Genomic DNA, 18,722 nt, shown 5'->3' with positions numbered 1-18,722 from the left:
AAGTCACAGTGAACATCTAGTGGCTTTAGAGTGGCTGTGGCTGTGGCTGTGAGCAGCAGCGGGCAGCTCTCAGTCACTGTAAACAGAGCTCAGAGTGTCAGGCAAGGGCAGGGTAGATTCACGCCAGGCAAGGTGCTCAGGGGAATGCACACCCTTGTGTATTCCAGTACCTCTTTGTGTGTGTGTGTGTTTAGTCAATGTCAGCTGTCTTCCTCAATAACTGTTTTATTTTTGAGGCATAGTCTTCCTCTTGGGAGAATGGTCCCCCCAAAGCCCGTATGTCGATAATTAACCCCCAGCCCAGCCTGATATAAACTGGAAGGGGCTAGAAATACCAGGAGGTGGGACCCACAGGGAAATCTCCCAGCTGTGGGGTGAGCCAGTAAAGCAAAGAATGAGCGCATGGCTCTTTCCCCCTCTTCGCTTCCCAGCTATAAGGTGAGACGTTGTTTGGCTCCAGCACAGTCTCCCATCATGACTTACTGTTTCATTCACAGGTCGCCAAACAGCAGGGTCAATCGTTCATGGACTAGAACCTCCAAAATGAGACAGTCTCTGCATAAGCTGGTTCTCTTAGGTACTTGCTACAGTCGTAGAAGGTTAATAGAAGACTAATAAACGAGCCCTGTGATGCCGCAGGAGGAGATGGGGAGTTGCAATGTCAATCAACCAGCTAGGCCCCGGCTATGAAAAGCAGACCAAGGAATTGTTAAGTAACAAATTAGCCATAAGTGACAAAGACTTTATGAATTCATCTGCTTTGACTTATCTGTTTAATTTCCACAAACATGTCACAGGCATTTCGAGTTTTCAAAACGTTCCATTTACAGCACCATTAAACATTTTTACCTGCAACAGGAATGTATATGTACATCCATTGTGGGGGATTCACATGCAATTAGCAAGAAGTTATTGAAACTCTGTACCTTAAAGTTTTAACAACCCCCGCCCTCCCCCCAATGTGATGATTACGGTTTGGCGATCTCTCCCTTGGGAACAGAAGGAGGATGTTAAGCAACAAAACTCCACAATACTGTAACATAACCCCAGCCTCCTGGAGAGGATGGCTCTCCCCTGACAATCACAGCGCTCACTACAATTCAGAGAAGGTTCAGCATCTCCAGCCTAAGGATGCCGGCCCCACCAGAAGGCGAAGGCCCCACTTAGCTAAGAAAAGCCTGGGGCAGGGGTGGGTAGGAAGAGAGGAAATGTCAGAACATAACATATATTTTCCAGATTCTAAGAAGATTTTATCCATTTCAGATTTGGGTCTGATACAGGTTCTTTTTAAGAAACCATTTTCCTGGTTTGATAACCTTGTTCCCACTCGTGGTCACTTGACTGGCTATAAACTCATAAGCACAAAGAGGTGACAGGATATGAGGCCAGGACAGAGCCAAACTCAGATCTCATGTAGCAAGGCTAGCCTCACGCCCACCATGTGGTCCAGGGTGAAGTGACCTGCTGCCTTGTATTACTAACTGCTAGGCTGCAGGGCCAGCCCAGGGCTCAAGTGGATGCCATGTAACAAGGGTTTGGCTTAGAGCCTCGGCACAGCAAAGAATGACTTTTTAAGAGAGTGCTTGGAAGCAGTGAGTCCTGATCCATGTATGGTGGTGAGTGCCCTGGACTTTGGAGGCCGGGGCTGCAGGATGCAGAGTTCCAGGCCAGCCTGGGAGAGGGAGGATATGGATCCTGCTGAATGGATGATACTTAAAACATGGGGGGCGGGAGAGGGGGTCCATGAATAAGGTGTAAATGTGGTTACAGCTAGTGGTTCAGAAGAAGAGAGGGGCCCAACACTTCTCTCCAGGGGACACATGGCAATGTCTAGAGGAACTTTTGGTTGACACGGGTTGAGGAGACGATTTGGGATTTGTGACTAGAAGCCAAGAATGCTACTAAATAAGCTGTAGTATGTAACAGGGCCTGGACACACCCAACTCAGAATGCCAACCTGCCAAAATGGAGACATCCTCACAAACACCCATGCCACTGAATCTTGGATTTTAATTTTAATTTTAACTTTAATTTACGGGGTGTGAGTGTGTGTGTGTGTGTGTGTGTGTGTGTGTGTGTGTGTTCATAATAACCAAATGTCAAGAAATCTTAGTTTCAAAATGAAGATTAGAAGATTGGAAATGAAACAAAGCCATCATTTCCTATAAATGGTGCTAAGTGCTAAAAGGAAGCAATGTGTTCCATAGAGCAACAGTGACAGGAGGACATGGAAAATACTAGAATGACAGAGAACAAGTCAGCTTGCAGGACACTTAATCCTGACCTGTCCCATAGAGAGTGTAATACATGTTCTGAAAACTAGTCTCGGGGTTAGAGATATAGCTCAAGAGTAGAACATACACCTTACAACCTTGAAGGCCCCGGGTTGGTCACCACTACTTCAGGGGGGAAACAGGGCAAGCAGGATGGAAGGAAAGGCAGGAGGGAGGGCTGGGGCTGGCTGCTAGAACGAATAGAAGAATGTAGGACACCAACTGAGTGAGGGTCAGTGACTAACCAAGCTCAAAGAAACTATTCGGTCTTGTCCACCATGTGCACAGCTGATTCAGGGAGGGAAAGCAGGCACTTCCTTCAGAGAATTCAAAACAAGACAATCAATGGCCCAGGAAACCCCAAGCAAAACATCACACGGCCAAGGCTAGAGGCATTGAAAACAACCACGTAGCAAAAGCCCTGCACCCTCTCAACTTGCTTGCACATTAGTAAATGCACTTTGGCTGTCTTCAAAAAGCTGTATTTTATACTGGCTCCTGTTTACACTTTGCTTTGCAAGTGTCAATCAAGATAGTTTTCTGAGGTTCAATTTAATTTTTTTTTTTTTTTTGGAACTAAGTGTATTTTCTTTTCAGAACAAAAAACCCTTCAGAGATTAAAGAATGTTATTTGCATACAAACTAAACCATTCCTTTAGCTAGGAGCAGGGAAGCTGTGCAATCATAATTTCCTTTAAGAATAAGGCAGAGTGATAAGAACTGAGATTCGGAAGTCAGAGACAAATTTCTTCTTTGGCTTCAGCTAAGGCGTGAAGCTGTTGATGTGGAAGAGTCTGCTGGGTCTCCTGGGGAATCCTCTGGCCTTTGTGAGTTCTGTGAGTAGAACCTTTTTGTCTTTGCTCCTCCCCTAGCTTGTAAGGTGCGTACAATCTAACACAGTAAACTTCTGGGATTTAAATAGATATTTACTTATGAATGGTTGATTTGGATCTAATCAACTCTAAGGAACACAAAATTTCAGATACTTCCAATCACACCTGCCCATTAGCCTCCAAATTTAAGACTAATATTAAAACAAACAAACAAACGAAGCAAGCAAACAATCCTGAGTCTCACTATTTTGCCTGGGCTAGTGTTGAACTCCTAGACTCAGTGCCCTGAGCAGCTGGGCCCCCAGGCATTTGGCAGCATGCCCAACAGAGGCATTTCCTTTAAAATGATGCTTGCACTGACAAATGTGGGTGCCTTTCCTGCGACCACGCACGACTTCTGGTGAATCCTGGGTAGTTTCTCAATAGGATCAAAGTCGATAGCCTGGACAAAATCGCTTTCAGTCAGCCTTGAAACTTGTTAAATAAGATGCTGGCTCTATCAGTCAGGTACCTCCATATCACACCTATGAGGCTTTGCCCAAACAAGGAGTAAAACACGTGACAGACCTTTCTGCACTTTTCTCCTACCAGTTCAGTTATATGTCTGAATCATATTATAATTTATTTGAACTTGGTAACATAAGTCAGCAACATGAAACACTAAAAGCCTCCAAATACATTAAAATCAGCAATTAAATTACTTTTCACTTCTCACTTGGGTATCAACTCTTCCATTAAGTTACCACTTGGCAACTACAATAAATACTTTAAAATATGCCTAGTTAAAGCAAAGGCAGGCTAGCTTATTTATCTGGCAGGAATGAGTATTCTCCTGTCCCCAGAAAATTCATCTCCCCCCTCATCAACGGTACATGGATCAATGTGATCATCAAGAGAAGACTTTGAGGAAATCTGGATAAGAAAATCATTATCAGAATTATATGCAGCAACTATCCTACCTGGAGACTCTCAGAGACAGTAAATAAGCACTACAAAGGGAGAAGAGATACACCACAGCCACAGTTAAGTTTCCAGCAGGAAGTGATGTCAGCCATCTCACCCTTCACAAAACAGAGACGGTCCAAACTCCGTCATTCCCACCACCCTCGCAAAGTCTACCCCGTCTAACATTTTTTTCCACCTTAATAGCTATGCATTTTGCATTTATTTATTAGGCATCCATTTTCTCGTGATCCAAGAATGGACTTGAGATTATATAATTCTGCATCGCCACAAATAGCTGGCGTTCATCTTTTAAGATCTTTGAGGGGAAGAGAGGAAAACATCTTTCTTCTTCTTCTGCCCACTTAAGCTCTGAGCTCTCTTGAGAGTCGGCTACAAGTTCCGATGGGCTTAAAAACAAGGGCTCCAGGGTTCATCTCAGTAACAGAGCTGTTCCTCAGCACGCACAGGCCCTGTGTTCAGCTCCCCAGCACCGCGAGACAGACCAGACTGACTCCCATTCCTGTGTCATGGTCACTGAGTCCCAGCCTTCAACACTCCTGATATAAAGACTAGGGCAGTCTGCTCTAGGAAATTCAAGGTCATACTAAGACTGTTGCAGAGAAGCATGAGATGCCCAGGGTAATGGAGAAGGGTTATCCTCCACCTGAAAATCAGCAGGCTTGATCCACTAACATCCCCCACAGCTGACCCCTACTGGCAAGGCGCACACTCATAAAGCTCTTCCCACAGGCAGAGCCGGTGACGCCAGAGCACCTGTCCAGATAGTCTGATTGTGCTTGGGAACCCACTAAAAATGAGTACTGTTTTCAGAATGTTGTCTCTCTTGAATCTTGCTAAGAGTCTGTCCCTGCTCCCTTGGACATCCATCCAAAGCCATATCAACGGCTACTTCCGGAGTAGCCCTAGTGCTTCGGTAAGTCTCTAGAGGCCCACCATTGTGCTCTGCACAACCGTTGACTAGAGCCAGCGGCAGTGTCCCCGGGGGACAGCACAGCTTCTTAGCACAGCTCTGGGAGATACAGGGGGCACTGCAGGTCAGCAAGAAGTCCTTCTGCTCCAGGGTTTCCTTCAAGTCCACTGTTTCGAACTGGATGGTCACACTGTGGATTCCAGCATGGTGGAAGATCTCCCGGATCTTTCTGCTGGCATCCTGGTACTCTGTGCCCTTCTGGTACTTGATGTGCAGAGTGGCGATGACCTTCCCGCTTATTAGTTCCCAGATGTGTACTTCGTGCACACTGCTGATTCCGGGCACAGTAGAGAGCTTGCTCACTGCAACAGACAGGAAAAACAACAGCCAATAGTGAGTGCCTGTGTGCCTAGTGATGCCCACCAAGGCTGCGTGTTTACCAAGGTGATCAGGAAGAGGAACTGTCCCTCAATTGTCCATTTTCCCATAATCACCCGTCCTCTAATTTCCTATACCACAAAGTGTTTGTCTATAACAAGTAACTCAAGAGCCTGAAGCAAAAAGATTGCAAGTTCAAGACCAATCCAAGAACATTCTAAAGCAGCCTGGGCTACCTGTAGACAGTCTGTTCCAGGCCAGCCTGATCTACATAACAAGTTCTATGCCAGTCAGGACAACAAAGGGAGACTCTTTCTCAGACAGATGGATAGATAGATACATATTCAGACAGACAGATAGATGATAGATAGAGAATGGATAGACAGATAGGAAATAGATATGATCAATAAGAGGCAGCCAGATGGCAGATATATAAGTGACTGATAAATGATAGATACGTAGATAGATGATGATGTATACAGAGGAAGATAGACAGATGATAGTTAAATTTTAGCCTCTGAGGCACAGAGCTGAAGTGAGACTCTGGCTTCGCTCTGAGCAAAGCCAAATGAGAAGGGCTCTCTCCAGACAAGACGGGGGCCATTTAACACATAACACAGCATAATGTGCCACCGAGTAACTTGCCAAGTCATGAATGTCAACTAACTAGGAGGCATTATCTAGACCACGAATGAATGAGTCATCTTTTTAGGGGGGAAAAAGGAGTATAAAAATCAAGGTCTTGCAGAATGGCCTTAGAAGAGTTAAAACACACCTTTGTCATGAGATCAAACAGCCCACAAGTTGGTTTTGCCCAAGCTTTACATTCTCAAGACTGTGCAAGTGAATCAGAGAACCATGCTACAGAGGACCTTTGGTTCTTGGAGCTATGAATCATCATACCATGCTGCAAGCCACATGAAGCAAGCCTCCATCATGTGATGCTTAGGGCTCTTGAGAGCACACCAAGCAGTGCTCTGTGGTCGTAACCCTCTGACCGAGCAATGTAAAAGTGTGTGTGGTCCCCATCTCCGTGTAATCCACTTACTCAGCTCTTCCATGTTGACTCCCTTTGGGACCATCTGCAGCAGGATGACAGCAGTCTCCTTGATCAGCGGAAAGGCAGATGACAAAATAATGATGACCATGACAACAGTCAAGCTGGGGTCAATGTAGCACTGCCAGTTACATGGGTCTGCAGGTCTCAGGGGATGTATGTAGAAGATGATGGCCGTGACGACCACAATCACGGACCCCAAGGCATCTCCCATAACGTGCAAGAGAACACCTGCCAGGAAGGAAGACCAGTGAACCCAGAGCCACGCATTGGAGCCACATGATGACCTGGGATCTAGACTTGCAAGCTCATAAACATTCACTGCCACTTTCTGTTAGAACACCGAGTAGGTCAGAGGTTTCCAAAACAAGCCCAGCCTATGACGTGCGCCTATAATCTCAGCATCTGAGAGGCTGAGACAGGAAGACAGCCTATACACAGAGACCACCTTAAAACAAACAAAATAACAACAGCCACTACTCAGAAAGCAAACTCTCGGGCCAGAGCAATTTGATGGCTCAAGCAAGTGGGGACACCTGCCACCAAGCCTGGCAGCCCGGGGTCATTTCCCAGGACCGCAGCAGAGTAAGATAACTGACCGCTGCTAGGTGGCCTCTGTGCTCTAATTTCCACATGCATATCCATGCGCACACACACACACACACACACACACACACGCACAACAAAACAAAAATGTAATGAAAATTATTTTAAAGATAAATGATGTGATTATATTTTAGTTTTAAACTTTAAGAAATTAAAAAGAAGGAAAGAAAAAGCACTAACAAAATCTCAGGCCAGCTACCCAAGACCCAGGAAGAGGAAGAGCCTAGGAAGACCTGGGCTAGGTGTCACCTGCTGTGTCACCATCCGATACTGCCCCATCACAGTCACCTACTCCCCATCAAAGGGCGTCATGACGGGAAACGGGGTAGAGAAGATGGCGCTATTCTTTCAGACGAGCACCTGTGTGTTAAGTTGTTTTAAACTCTTGTTTCATTTTGTATTAGAGACAAAGTCTCACTGTGTAGTCCAGGCTGGCCTCAAACTCCAAATCTTGTGGCCATCCTGGTGCTGGGGTGGTAGATGTGCACCACCATGCCTGGCTTCCCAATCCGAGTCTTTACGATACTCGATACTCAAGTCTTTACGATACTTTACGATACACTGAGTCAGGTGTGGGGTGGGGCTCCCCTTCAGTGTGATGAGCTCAGCCTGAGGGCGCCCGTCGCCGTTTATTGCTGTTTTTATGGCTGCCAGGAGGATGGAGCCCAGCAGCTCACATACGTCAGGCAATCATATGCCACTGCAATACAGCCTCAGACACAACTGTGGGCAACACGAATGGTTCTTTTGGTTTGCTGGCTTCCCTTGACCCCAGTCCATGCCCCCTTTCTCTGCAGACACTCATCTAGCCCTCACGGGCCTGTCGTTATCCCTGTGGCACTAAATGTAAGAAGGCCTGAAGAGCAGGGATGCTGATGAAGTTCTCTCTGCATAAAAAAAGCCATTTGTCACAATCACATGAAATTAAAATTCTATGTGTAAGGATTAAAGCTGTGGGTTCTAGACGTCATAGTCAGTTCATTGCAGAAAAGACTCAACCCTTGTCAAAGATTTGGGGGCTGGGCTGTAGATGCACATTAAATTAGGATTTAGTAAATTCAGTGACATCTGGTCAGAGGGATTAAAAATGTATACACAAAGTATTTGCATCCTCGAAGGGAACACCAGAATCTTGATGCTTAGGACCAGAGCAGCAGCAGCAGCAGCAGCAGTGACAACAGCAGCAGCGGCACTTGTCAGAAACAGTCTCAAGCTCATGTGCATCCTTGTCTTGATCTGAGTGAGGGGTGCCAATCACATGACCCAGCACACACCACAGAATCACACCAACCAAGATCTTCAAGTCATGGTGTTCACATAGGCTATCAACAGCCTGTGCTGCTGGGTCGGAGAAAAAGGCCCCTGCTGCCAAGCCTTATGGCTGGGGTTTGGTCCCTGAGCCCTACATGGTAGAAAAAGGAGAGACCTGACTCCTGCAAGTTGTCCTCTGACCTCTACACATGTACACATGTGACAAATGAATGTGATTTTTATTTATTTGGTGACTTGCTGTGGTGGTACCTACCTACAATCCAACTACTCAGAAGGCTGAGGCAGGAGGATGGAAAATTCAGGGTCAGACTGGGCTACAAAGAGACTACCAGGCCTCCCTAATCCACATACTGCCTCAGAAAAAAACACAAACAAACAAACAAACAAACAGAAATTTAAAAAACTGTGAAACTTCCTGAGGTCGTAAAACTGAGTATCCAAAAGTCACGCAGCATCTGCCACTCTAAAGAATCGGTGGGTGACATTCCAGCTGGACAGTGGTGGAGGCAGGAGGTGTGCCAGGCCAAACAGGGGGCACAGGGCGTTTGACCCAAAATGTGTGTGGTAGAGCTTGCTTTTAATTCCAGCAGTTTGGAGGCAGAGGCAGACAGATCTCTGTGAGTTATAGGCCAGCCAGGGTGACATAATGAGGCCCAGCCTAAACTAAACTGAAGTAATAAGTGTCTTCCATTTCCGTTACATATGCTTAGAAATATGGAGAACCAAATCAACCGGCAACGCCACAGACAGCACTGCCGGGGCCTGAGCATTTGGATGGGGACTCTGCTCAGGGATCATGAGCTTCCAGAGCTTGTGGTGGGATTAAAATACAGGCTGATATGCCACCCCACCCCCAGCACCAACAAGCCGGTCCTCCGAGGAAGAAAGGAGCTAAACTTGAAGAATAGTCTCTTATAAGAGCTAGAAACAGCAAAACGTACAGCATGTCAACCAGGGCTAACAGAAACCAAAGGAAAATGGAGAGGCGGCAGGGAGAGAGGGGAGCCCCACACCCGAGGCCCACCTGAGACTCCATCTCCACCCTACAGATGAGGAAACTGAGGCAATGAGCATCTAAGTGACTTGCTCAAAATCATACAGACATCAAATCCAAGCAGGCACTTGAACAAGACTGCCCAGGTGATTTGAATGCAAGCAGAGGTTTTTAAAGGATCATTCTAGAAGCAAACACATAGTTAAGGAGGGTCTGTCTGCTTAGTCACCCCAGGCATCTGGAAAATCCACTCAGTAGAATTGACAATGCTCCCGACTGCTAACTGCTCACTCCTGGACAAGACTGAAGGGTCTGATCTGGAAGGTGTTTGAAAGGAGGCTGCTCACACTTCCTGGCCTCTGGGTGACACGCTTGGTAAACGACTGTGTCCTTAGGCATTTTACTGAGTGATTACTTACAGCAACAGGATTGATTTAATATGTACATGAGACATTCCCTCATTCGAGCCCGTTCCCAGGCACAGGGGAGAAATTAAGAATCTGCTCAGGAGTTGTCCTATCCACCTGTTCCCCTGACAGGAGCTAAGGAAACCTTTCCTCTCTGGGGGACAGTACCACGTGCTGCTGTCCAAACAGGAAACTTACTGTTTCATTTGCATTCTTGGTGTCCCTGTCTCAGGACTTTTAGCCCCATTTGAGTCTGAAGGGGGTCACACCCTACACTTCCTAGAGGCAGGCGGTGAGGCGACTGACTGTCACTGCTGGGGGCTGGTGGTGAGGGCCCTCAGCCAGAGTCACCAAACTAGGAGCTAGCAGAGCCAAAGCCTGGAGCTGCCTAGCAGAGTGGCTGCACCGCTCACTGTGCAGCCGAGCAGAGCATCTGACCCTCTCCCTGTGACACAGTGTTGGAGGGGGAAGGAGAGGGTAGTGGGCGGGGGGCTAGGAGCAGAAGTGCTGGAAAAATGTTGATGAGTTTCAATGCTTCCCGAAAGGGTCTCCACTTGGCCTTCACATGCTGACTTTCAATGAAATTAGCTACTGTCCCTGAAACTGGCACACACCAATACTGTCAATTTGGCCTAAACTGAAAGTGAGTTTGGAACCCAGCCTTTGATGCCATTGATTTAGTGTGAAAGCACTCTCACACTCACAAGGCACTGGGAAAGGATGAGAGCTTCTCTCTGGGGAAAATGCACAACTGTGAAGAAGCATGTCACCAGAGGAGACATCTTTTCAAGTGATGTCACACTGCCAGTCACCTGTTTATAATGCTGCTGACATGCCAAGACCGTATCTTAATGCAGCATCCTACTAAGAAACACCAGCCGCTACAGAGCACTTCAGAGGGGTTGTGCTCCCCCTGCTCTTTGCAGGAACAATGAACTCTGTCTCCTATTCCCATTACAAGAAGAGGAGAAGTGCTGAAAGTGAAGAAATGGCTTTGGGGGCTGGGGCGGTGGTCCAGTGGTGAACGGGCTTGCCCTGTGTCTTACTTTGCTTTCTGCCGTGATGAAGACATTGACTAAAAGCATAAAGACAGGAACCTGGAGCAGGAGCTGATGCAGAGACCATGGAGGACTAACCGCTGGCTGGCTTTCTCCCCGTGGCTTCTTACAGCCATAGTGAGCTGGGCGCTGCTGCATGGATCATCAACCAAGAAAATATAGTACAGGCTTGCCCACAGGCCAGGAGGCAATTTTCTCCATTGAGGTTCTCTCTTCCTAAATAATTCTAGCTTGTGTCAAGTTGACACAAAACTAGTTTCCAGTTGGGACTGGAGGTGCGCTCCATATAAGCTACGCTGTAGCAAACCTGTAGTTCCAGCTTGGGAAGGCACACACAGGGAATCCCCGAGCAGGCCGCCTGGCAAGCCCACTCTATCCGTGACCTCTGGGTTTGACTGAGAGATCCTGCATCGATGGCCAAGATCGAAGAGCAGTCCAGGATGAGTCTAAACGCCCACCTCTGGCTTTCACAGGAAGATGCACACCCACACACGTGCAAACATGCATATGCTCCTGTACCACACACTCAGATGTGCACCCACACAGATGCATACATGTGTACACACACACAATACACAAGTGCACTTACACAGAGAAAGAAATAAATAAATGAAACAAATAAATAAATAAATGACTTTTTCTCGGGAAACCCCATCAGAGATACTTCCTCTGCAGACATTCGGAAGGGAACTCCAGGCCTGTTGGCAGCATGAGTTGCTTATAGACATTTAAGATGCAGCCATTCCATGGGATCTGCCCATGGAAGAAGGAAGCCATCTGTTTCTGGAGGCCAGAAGCGTGTGTGACCACGGAAAGAGCCATATATGTGAAAAGAGAGCTGAGACTACAGCCCAACTCTGCAGCCAGCCAGGGGGATTTCGGGAAAGTCACCACACTCTGAGATTATATTCCCTCATCTGTAGAGTGGAAGGATTGCCCATTTTCCCCAAGATCTTTCCAAACCTTATTCTCTAGTCCTTCCCCTGAATCATGGCTCCAGGAGAAAGAACCAGGCCCTAAGACTGGGACAGACCCATGCTTAGCCTGAGACAGAGAAAGGCTCAGACTCACGAGAGACAGCAGGGTAGATAAATAATAGAAGATAGAAAAATGTAGATTGGTTGGTTGGTGATTAATACACACAGATGATTGAAGGAGAGAAACAAAGAGAGAAGAGGTGGAGACACATATGTGTATCTAAGCCTGGAAAAGAAAGACAAATTAAAAGTCATTTTCATTATAGAGGATCTCAAAAAGAAAACATGTCCTCCCAATATTTAGAAAAGTAAACCCCATTATTAAATTGCATTTAATATTTTTCTTTATTTAAAATTTTAGGGGCTCACATGTCACTGATTTTTTTTTCTGTATCTTTCTTACAGGTCCCTTCAGATGTGAGAGTCTTGAAGAAAAAAGGAGAGAAGGAAGGAAGGAAGGAAGGAAGGAAGGAAGGAAGGAAGGAAGGAGAGAAGATAGTCACACCCTGTGGTTGATTAGCTATTCATTCTATTGCCTGAAATAAGTCTTATCCTGGAGTTCTTCTAAATCATATAAAGGTGAAAGGTCACTGAATCTTTGTCAAACCTCTCAAAGTCAGGATTGGGGATCATCAGAGTATAGTGCCCCGTACCTGTAACCCCAGCCCCTGGGAGGCTGAGAACAGAAGGCTGTAAACTCAAGCCCAGCCTACACAAAGAGCAAACCACTGTTCACCCCAACACACACACACACACACACACACACACACACACACACACAGACTGGGAATTAACTAAGGCGACAGTCACTCTACAGTAAAAACATCCAGCCAAAAGTTACAAAAGAGAGATGCTTGCTACAGCAGTGTCCAGGGAAAGAGATATCCCAAAATGCCCAGCACTGCTGACTTTGAACATGGGGTAAGAAGGGGATCGTTAGTTGCCTTCCATATGGCTCACTAGAACCCCAACTTTGAACCTGGAAGTGAGAATGTTAATCAGGTGATAGTCCCCTTCTCAGCAAATTCTTATCATAAAACACGGTAGCAGTAAACACCTTCCATGATGTCACACAGGGCAGAGGCTTGGATAGTGGGCCACCTTGTGTTTTCCACCTTCAGCAAGACCACAGTCACACCAAATGGCAAATACCTGTCATTCCAGCAGTGAGGAGACTAAGAAAGGAGGCTTGACACAGCTCAGGGTCTGCCTGTGCTAAATATTGAGTACCAGGCCAGCCATGCCTACCTACGAGGACCCTGTCTCAAAACAAATCATAAGCAGTTAAAATAAGCTGCAATGCGGCTTTGGGTATGGATCAATGGTACAGCATGTTTTTAGCATGAACAAGGCCCTGAATTCCATCCCCAACATCAACTACACACACACACACACACACACACACACACACACACACACACTTTATAAAATAAATAGGATGCATTGTATGTCAGAAATATTCATGAAAATAGAAAGCCAAGCATAATGGTAACGTGACATGGATGTGTGGAGATCAGATCAACCTGGCACTAAGTTGTAGAGTTCATGAGAACATGACATGCATGTGTGGGAATCAGGAGAACATGATACATATGTGAATATGAAGAGAACATGACATACGTGGAGATCAGGAAAACATGGTATTGATATGTAGGGATCAGGAGAACATGGTACTCATAGGTGGAGCTCAAGAAAACATTTCATTGATAATGTGAAGGGTAGGAGATTATGTGTGGACATCAGGAGAACATGACACATGTGGATATAAGAATAACATGACACATTTGTGGGAGTCAGGAGAACATGGCATTGATATGTGGAGATCAGGAGAACATGACACATTTGTGATATGAGGAGAACATGATACATATGTGCAGGTCAGAAGAACATGGCACATGTGTGCAGGTCAGAAGAACATGGCATTATATATGGAGCTCCGAAGAACATTTCACCGATAAAGGGGGGGGGTTATTTGGTACTCAGTAGACTGCAACACTCACATGTTGAACTTAGGAGAACATGCTACTGACATGTAGGGATTAGTGGAACACAGGTAGCAATGAGAGGGTTATGACACTGTTACGTGAAGCTCAGGAGAACATGGCACATATGTGTAACTTGGGAGAACATGACACTGATCTGTGCAGCCCAGGGGCAGGCACCATGGCGTGGCTTAATTAGAGCAAAGATAAATCATTAGCAACGAGTTTCTCCCTCAGAATCAATGCAATGATTGGGCAAGAGAAGAGGGTCATAGTCTGCAGGTAACTGACCTACTTTGCAACACTGTGGCCTCACTAAGAGCCAAGCAGAAGTCTCAGCGGCAGCGCGGCCCTGCCAGCTCGGGAAAGGGTTCGAAGCTAGGCCAAGGACAAGCCTACCTCTGATATTCAGCGCTTCGGACTTCTTCTCTTTTTTCACCGTCTCTTCCGGTTCATTCTCGGTGTTCAGGGAATCACCTGCATTCAAAGAAGAAACCTTGTGTTGTGTATAAGTTCTACAAACAAAAAAGAACCAATGTACTCAAAATGCAGTTTTGTTATTTTCAATTCCTCTTAGCATATGGGAGTCCCCACCTCTCCCGCGCTCGGCCCAGATGAACCCAGAGGAAGCGGTTAACCCTTGGACTTCACACACATACACACCTTTCAAATTTAAAACGGGACAAGTAAAGATAAATAAAAATAAGCGGGACAAGTACAAGCCTACACCCACCCCAAGCCCTGCCACGATGTATCTGTCAGGGATGGATACAAGCCCAGGTAGCCCCAGGCAAGGGGAGGGATAGACAATGCTCTCTGTTGCCCAATAGTAAGAATTGCTTTCCAAGATCAATACTGCTACACGGAGCGCAGAGGATGAGGACTGCGGGGGGTCAAGGAGGAAAGAAGGGAGGGAGAATGGGGATAGGGAAAAGAAAGAAGGCAAGGAAGGAAGGAGAAAGCGGAGGGGGAGTGAAATTAGAAGAGGGGCAGAAGAGACTGCGAAGGGGATTTTTAAAAAGCCAGTCAGGAAACAAAACGAAAGAAAGGGAATGGGTGGGTAAAAGGGACCAGATGCCTGGAGGAGGAGGAGGACTGCGGGAAGGACAAAGCGGCCCCTGTCGGAAGGATGCAACCGAAAGGCACCTGCTACGTTCGAGAACACGGTCGCGCCCTCCTGCTGCTTTCTTCCGGCCGAGGCCACCCGGTGAGTCACTGCTGTGTCCGAGCCGGGGGCCGTGGCTGCCGCAGCCCCTTGGGGACTCCCCAGAGCGCCACAGGGGTCCCCCTGGTGCTGAGGGCGGGCCCGGCGGCCCCGCGCGCAGCGGGAGAAGCAGGCGCCGAAGTCCTGGAAGACGAGCAGCCCCACCACGTTGACGGCCAGCCCCAGGGCGCCCACGATGAGCACCAGCTCGGGGTCGTCGATGCGCTCGGGCCGCGCGAGGCGCAGCACGGCCTCCACGAAGATGGTGAAGCAGAGCGCGGTGAGGAAGACGGCGTTGCTGAGCGCGCCCACCACCTCGGCCCGCGCGTAGCCGTAGGTGGCGCGCGAGCCGCGGGCGCCGCGCCGCGCGATGTAGCCGGAGCCCAGGCCCACGCACAGCGAGATCAGGTCAGACAGCATGTTGAACGAGTCCGAGAGCAGCGCGATGGAGTTGCCCAGGTAACCGGACACCAGCTCGGCCACGAAGAAGGCCGCCGTGAGCACCAGCATGAACAGCAGCCGGCACGTCTTCCCGGAGTAGCGGCCCATCTCCGCAGCCAGCTGCGCCCCGCAACAGGTGGGGGGTCTGGAGGCTACCTCCCGCCGCGGGCCGGCCCTCACCCGCCGGAGCCTCTCGTGCCGCCAGCTCGCGCCCGCACGGCCAGAGTCTGCGGGAGTGGCCCCAGGATTGCAAAGGACGGCTCCCGGGGCCCCTGCCCCTCCTCCCTCGCCGCCCAAGCCGGGACTTGGCGAGAGGCCACCGGCCTGTGTCTCTTTCTAGGTCTGGGCTGGAGAAGGGAGCTGCTGGGAGGAGGCGCGCATCGGGATGCCAATCTTCTTAAATCCCACCTCCACCCTCCCAGAGAGAGAGATGCACCCAATGATCCCTGCTCCTCCGACTCCACCCCACGCCCACCCCTGGTCCACCTCAGATCTGTGAAAGCCGCTGATAAGGACCCGGCTGTATTGCGGGTGCACACCCGTACCTACGTGCCGATACGCGAGCTGCAGGGCAGATTCCATATGAGCTGGTGGAGCCAACTGCCCTTAAGGGCGTTTCCTGCCTTCCCTTTGGTTAACTGGTATCTCACTCCTCACTCCAGCCCCCAGCCCCGAGCCCCACCTCCAAAGCCCTTTATCATCTCTTCTTCACAAACAGCGTGGATCCTTTCCGTTACCCCTTCATAGCACAGTATTTCCATCTCCCCTCTGAAGTCTTCACCCTTTGAGTCTGTCTTTCTACGCATGGCCGCCCCCCTGCTGTAAGTGTTAGCATAGGGCGCTGGTGCAGCACCCCGAGGCTGGCATACTTTGGTAGATACAAGGCCCTTGGCCATGACAGAAGCCAGGCTTGGTCACCCTTCACAATCTGCCGGTGAGAATTTCTCCTGGCTCCATAGACGACCCGATACCCGTAGTTCAACCGATTGACCCAAATCGTTTTTTGTTTGTCTGTTTCAAAACAGGCCCGGTTCCAAGTGACTTTCACTGAAAGGGAGCCTGTCCTGCACAGCAGCCACTCCAGAAAGGGCATTTGCTGTCGGCCACTTCAGTGGGCTGTGGAATGGGAGCTCCGTGCCTCACTCTCGTCTCATTTTATGACGGGTCTGAAGGCACAGTAACCTTTAGCCATGTCTGCCCACAAGCTTTAACCTCCCGCGCCGAGAACATGATCATGCGGGAATTTAGTCTCAATATTTGGACAAAGCATTTAGTTTAAATACTTTGGAGTAAACCAGTTCTTGCCAGTCCCATACAGGCAAATAATGTACTCTGATTATTCTCAATCCCCGTTCCCTTATCTGCTCCTTACGCCCTCTGAGCTCCCCTCTTCCCTGAGTTTTCTCCCGCAATCATGCCCTTTTGTTGGGGGGTGGGTGCGTACACAGAAGGCGTGCTATGACTTCCAGGTAGAGGTCAGAGGACAACTTTGGGGCGTTCTCTCATTCCGCCGGGGTAGTCTCCAGGACTGAACTCAGACCATCAGGCTTGGTTGCCAAACCCCTTTTTGTCTGTTGAACCATCTTTCCAAACGCCGCCCCCCACACACACACACCCGCTCTTGTTTTGTGGCCTCTGTAGCATTCTACCTTCCAGCCATCTTTTTCATAGTATCTGGAGGCTCCTATCGGCCATACTAAAACATCCCCGATCTGAAGGTCTTATCTGATTACTAGATAAACCCCACATGCAAGGAGCTTTTTAATACACCCCTCCCCCCTTCAGCCAGGCAGATGGCTCGTGCCTGTAATCCCAACACTTATAGGCTGGCCTACAGAGAGAGAGAGGAGAAGAGAGAGAATGTGTGTGGCTATAAACAAACATCTCCAGGGGAAAGATCCCTACACTGAGAACTTGAGGAAATTATCTAAGAAATAATAATAACTTATAAATAATGGCATAACTGACAACATAAAGACAGGGAAAATTTTAAGCTTACATAGGCTTGGGCAAGTTTCCTTAACCATCCAGGCCTGTTTTCATCACGGTAAAGGGGAAGCGATGACTACAGAGTGAAGATGATTAAACAAATTAGTGAGCAAAGTATTTGAAACAGTACCTAGTAGACAGTAAGCACACAGAAATGCTGTAATTATGCTGTGGTTAGCAGCAGTGCAGGACGCGTGATAGAATCCGACTGTTCAGCAGATAAACAGATAAAATGCTAGTTCACACCAGCAATGTACTCCAGTACCCTCCCCAGTAAACAGCTCAGATCGTCTCCAAATATGGAACCTCTAAAATCTTTGATATATGACAGCAAGAATGGGGCTGGAAGTATAGCTCAGTGGTGGAGCCCTTGACTGGCACATGCAAGGCCCTGGGTTCAAATCCAGACACTGCACTAATAATAAAAAGAAAAGAAAACTGCCAGAAGTCACGCCTGGCAGGGCTAAGTGTTCCTTCTGCAGGGCTAACTGTAGTTCTTGGTCATTCACAGAATGAAAAAAAAAAAAAAGAAATCAGCAGAAACATATCACTCCTGCCTCCTGGTTAGTCATTCTCCCAGCCACGGGCAGATAAGAATTGGGTCACTGGCCCGGGAGCAACACAGTAAGAACCAGAAAGCTAGAGGCTGAGGACCAGGATTTGTCACAGTTGTCTGCTGTCCCTGTCCTCAGCCAGTCCCTGGCCATAGGAAAGGTAAGTGCTCCACACGCTGCCGATAAAATGCACTGTAGGAAAGTGGGGTGTGTGTGTGTGTGTGTGTGTCTGGTATATGTACATGTTGTGTTTGTACAGGTGTGTGCGCATGTACACTCACATGCTTAAGCCTGTCTTCCTCAATCAGTTCCACTTTTGGGGGGACTCGGGTGGGGAGAGAGCATAGTCTCTCACTGAACCCAGCACTTCCTGGTTAGCCAGGCTGGCCAGCCAGGAGCTGTAGAGACCTACCTGTCTCCACTTCTCCAACTCAGAGGCCACGAGTGCAGACTCTGCCCAGCCTTTCACATCGTCACTGGGAATCGAACTCAGGTCCTCGCCCTTGTACAGTGATCACAGCACCGCCTGGGTCATCTCCCTAGCCCCCACGAACATGTCTTAACTAATTCACATTATATGGCCTATCTAAGTGACTTGACAGACACACAGGCTGACTTTACAATGTGTGATTCAACAACTCTTTGTCCATGGAGCTCCTGTGTGAGGTCCTGGACTTGAGTACTCCATAGGCCTCATCTCATTCCACCTCCCAGTATCCTCACGCAGTATTTAACATATTAAATAATGACTTAGTATAACCTATTTTATTGCTGGAAAAGTTGAAGCCTGGAGATTTTAATCCACCAAACCAAGACCGCAC

General features: G+C 48.1%; 1 protein-coding gene across 2 annotated transcripts; it reads right to left on the bottom strand.

Moving 5' to 3' along the window:
* Positions 1-742: 742 nt before the first annotated feature.
* On the bottom strand, positions 743-15,749 carry Slc30a10 (solute carrier family 30 member 10). 2 transcript variants are annotated; one of them, XM_060364885.1, is made up of 4 exons: positions 14,308-15,749; positions 14,113-14,190; positions 6,409-6,648; positions 743-5,344 (listed from the first exon to the last, which is right to left on the bottom strand). In XM_060364885.1, the coding sequence occupies exons 1-4, from the start codon at positions 15,464-15,466 to the stop codon at positions 4,860-4,862; spliced, it is 1,962 nt and encodes a 653-aa protein (XP_060220868.1). In that variant the 5' UTR covers positions 15,467-15,749; the 3' UTR covers positions 743-4,859. The 2 variants fall into 2 exon arrangements, with proteins under 2 accessions (XP_060220868.1, XP_021491469.1); XM_021635794.2 differs by having other exon boundaries at positions 14,860-15,745.
* Positions 15,750-18,722: the final 2,973 nt, after the last annotated feature.

The sequence above is a fragment of the Meriones unguiculatus genome, chromosome 11 (assembly GCF_030254825.1).
Source record: "Meriones unguiculatus strain TT.TT164.6M chromosome 11, Bangor_MerUng_6.1, whole genome shotgun sequence".
Classification (NCBI taxonomy): domain Eukaryota; kingdom Metazoa; phylum Chordata; class Mammalia; order Rodentia; family Muridae; genus Meriones; species Meriones unguiculatus.
Note: the sequence above shows the minus strand (reverse complement) of the source record. Positions and strands in the feature narration are given on the sequence as shown.

What these genes read in the sequence shown, in the direction of transcription:
- Slc30a10 (XM_060364885.1), bottom strand. Translation starts at nt 15,466, where the DNA reads ATGGGCCGCTACTCCGGGAAGACGTGCCGGCTGCTGTTCATGCTGGTG. An exon ending in CTGGGCCGAGCGCGGGAGAG is followed by an intron (nt 14,191 to 14,307) that starts GTGGGGACTCCC and finishes CTTTGAATGCAG; the next exon opens with GTGATTCCCTGAACACCGAG. An exon ending in CGAAGCGCTGAATATCAGAG is followed by an intron (nt 6,649 to 14,112) that starts GTAGGCTTGTCC and finishes CCTTCCTGGCAG; the next exon opens with GTGTTCTCTTGCACGTTATG.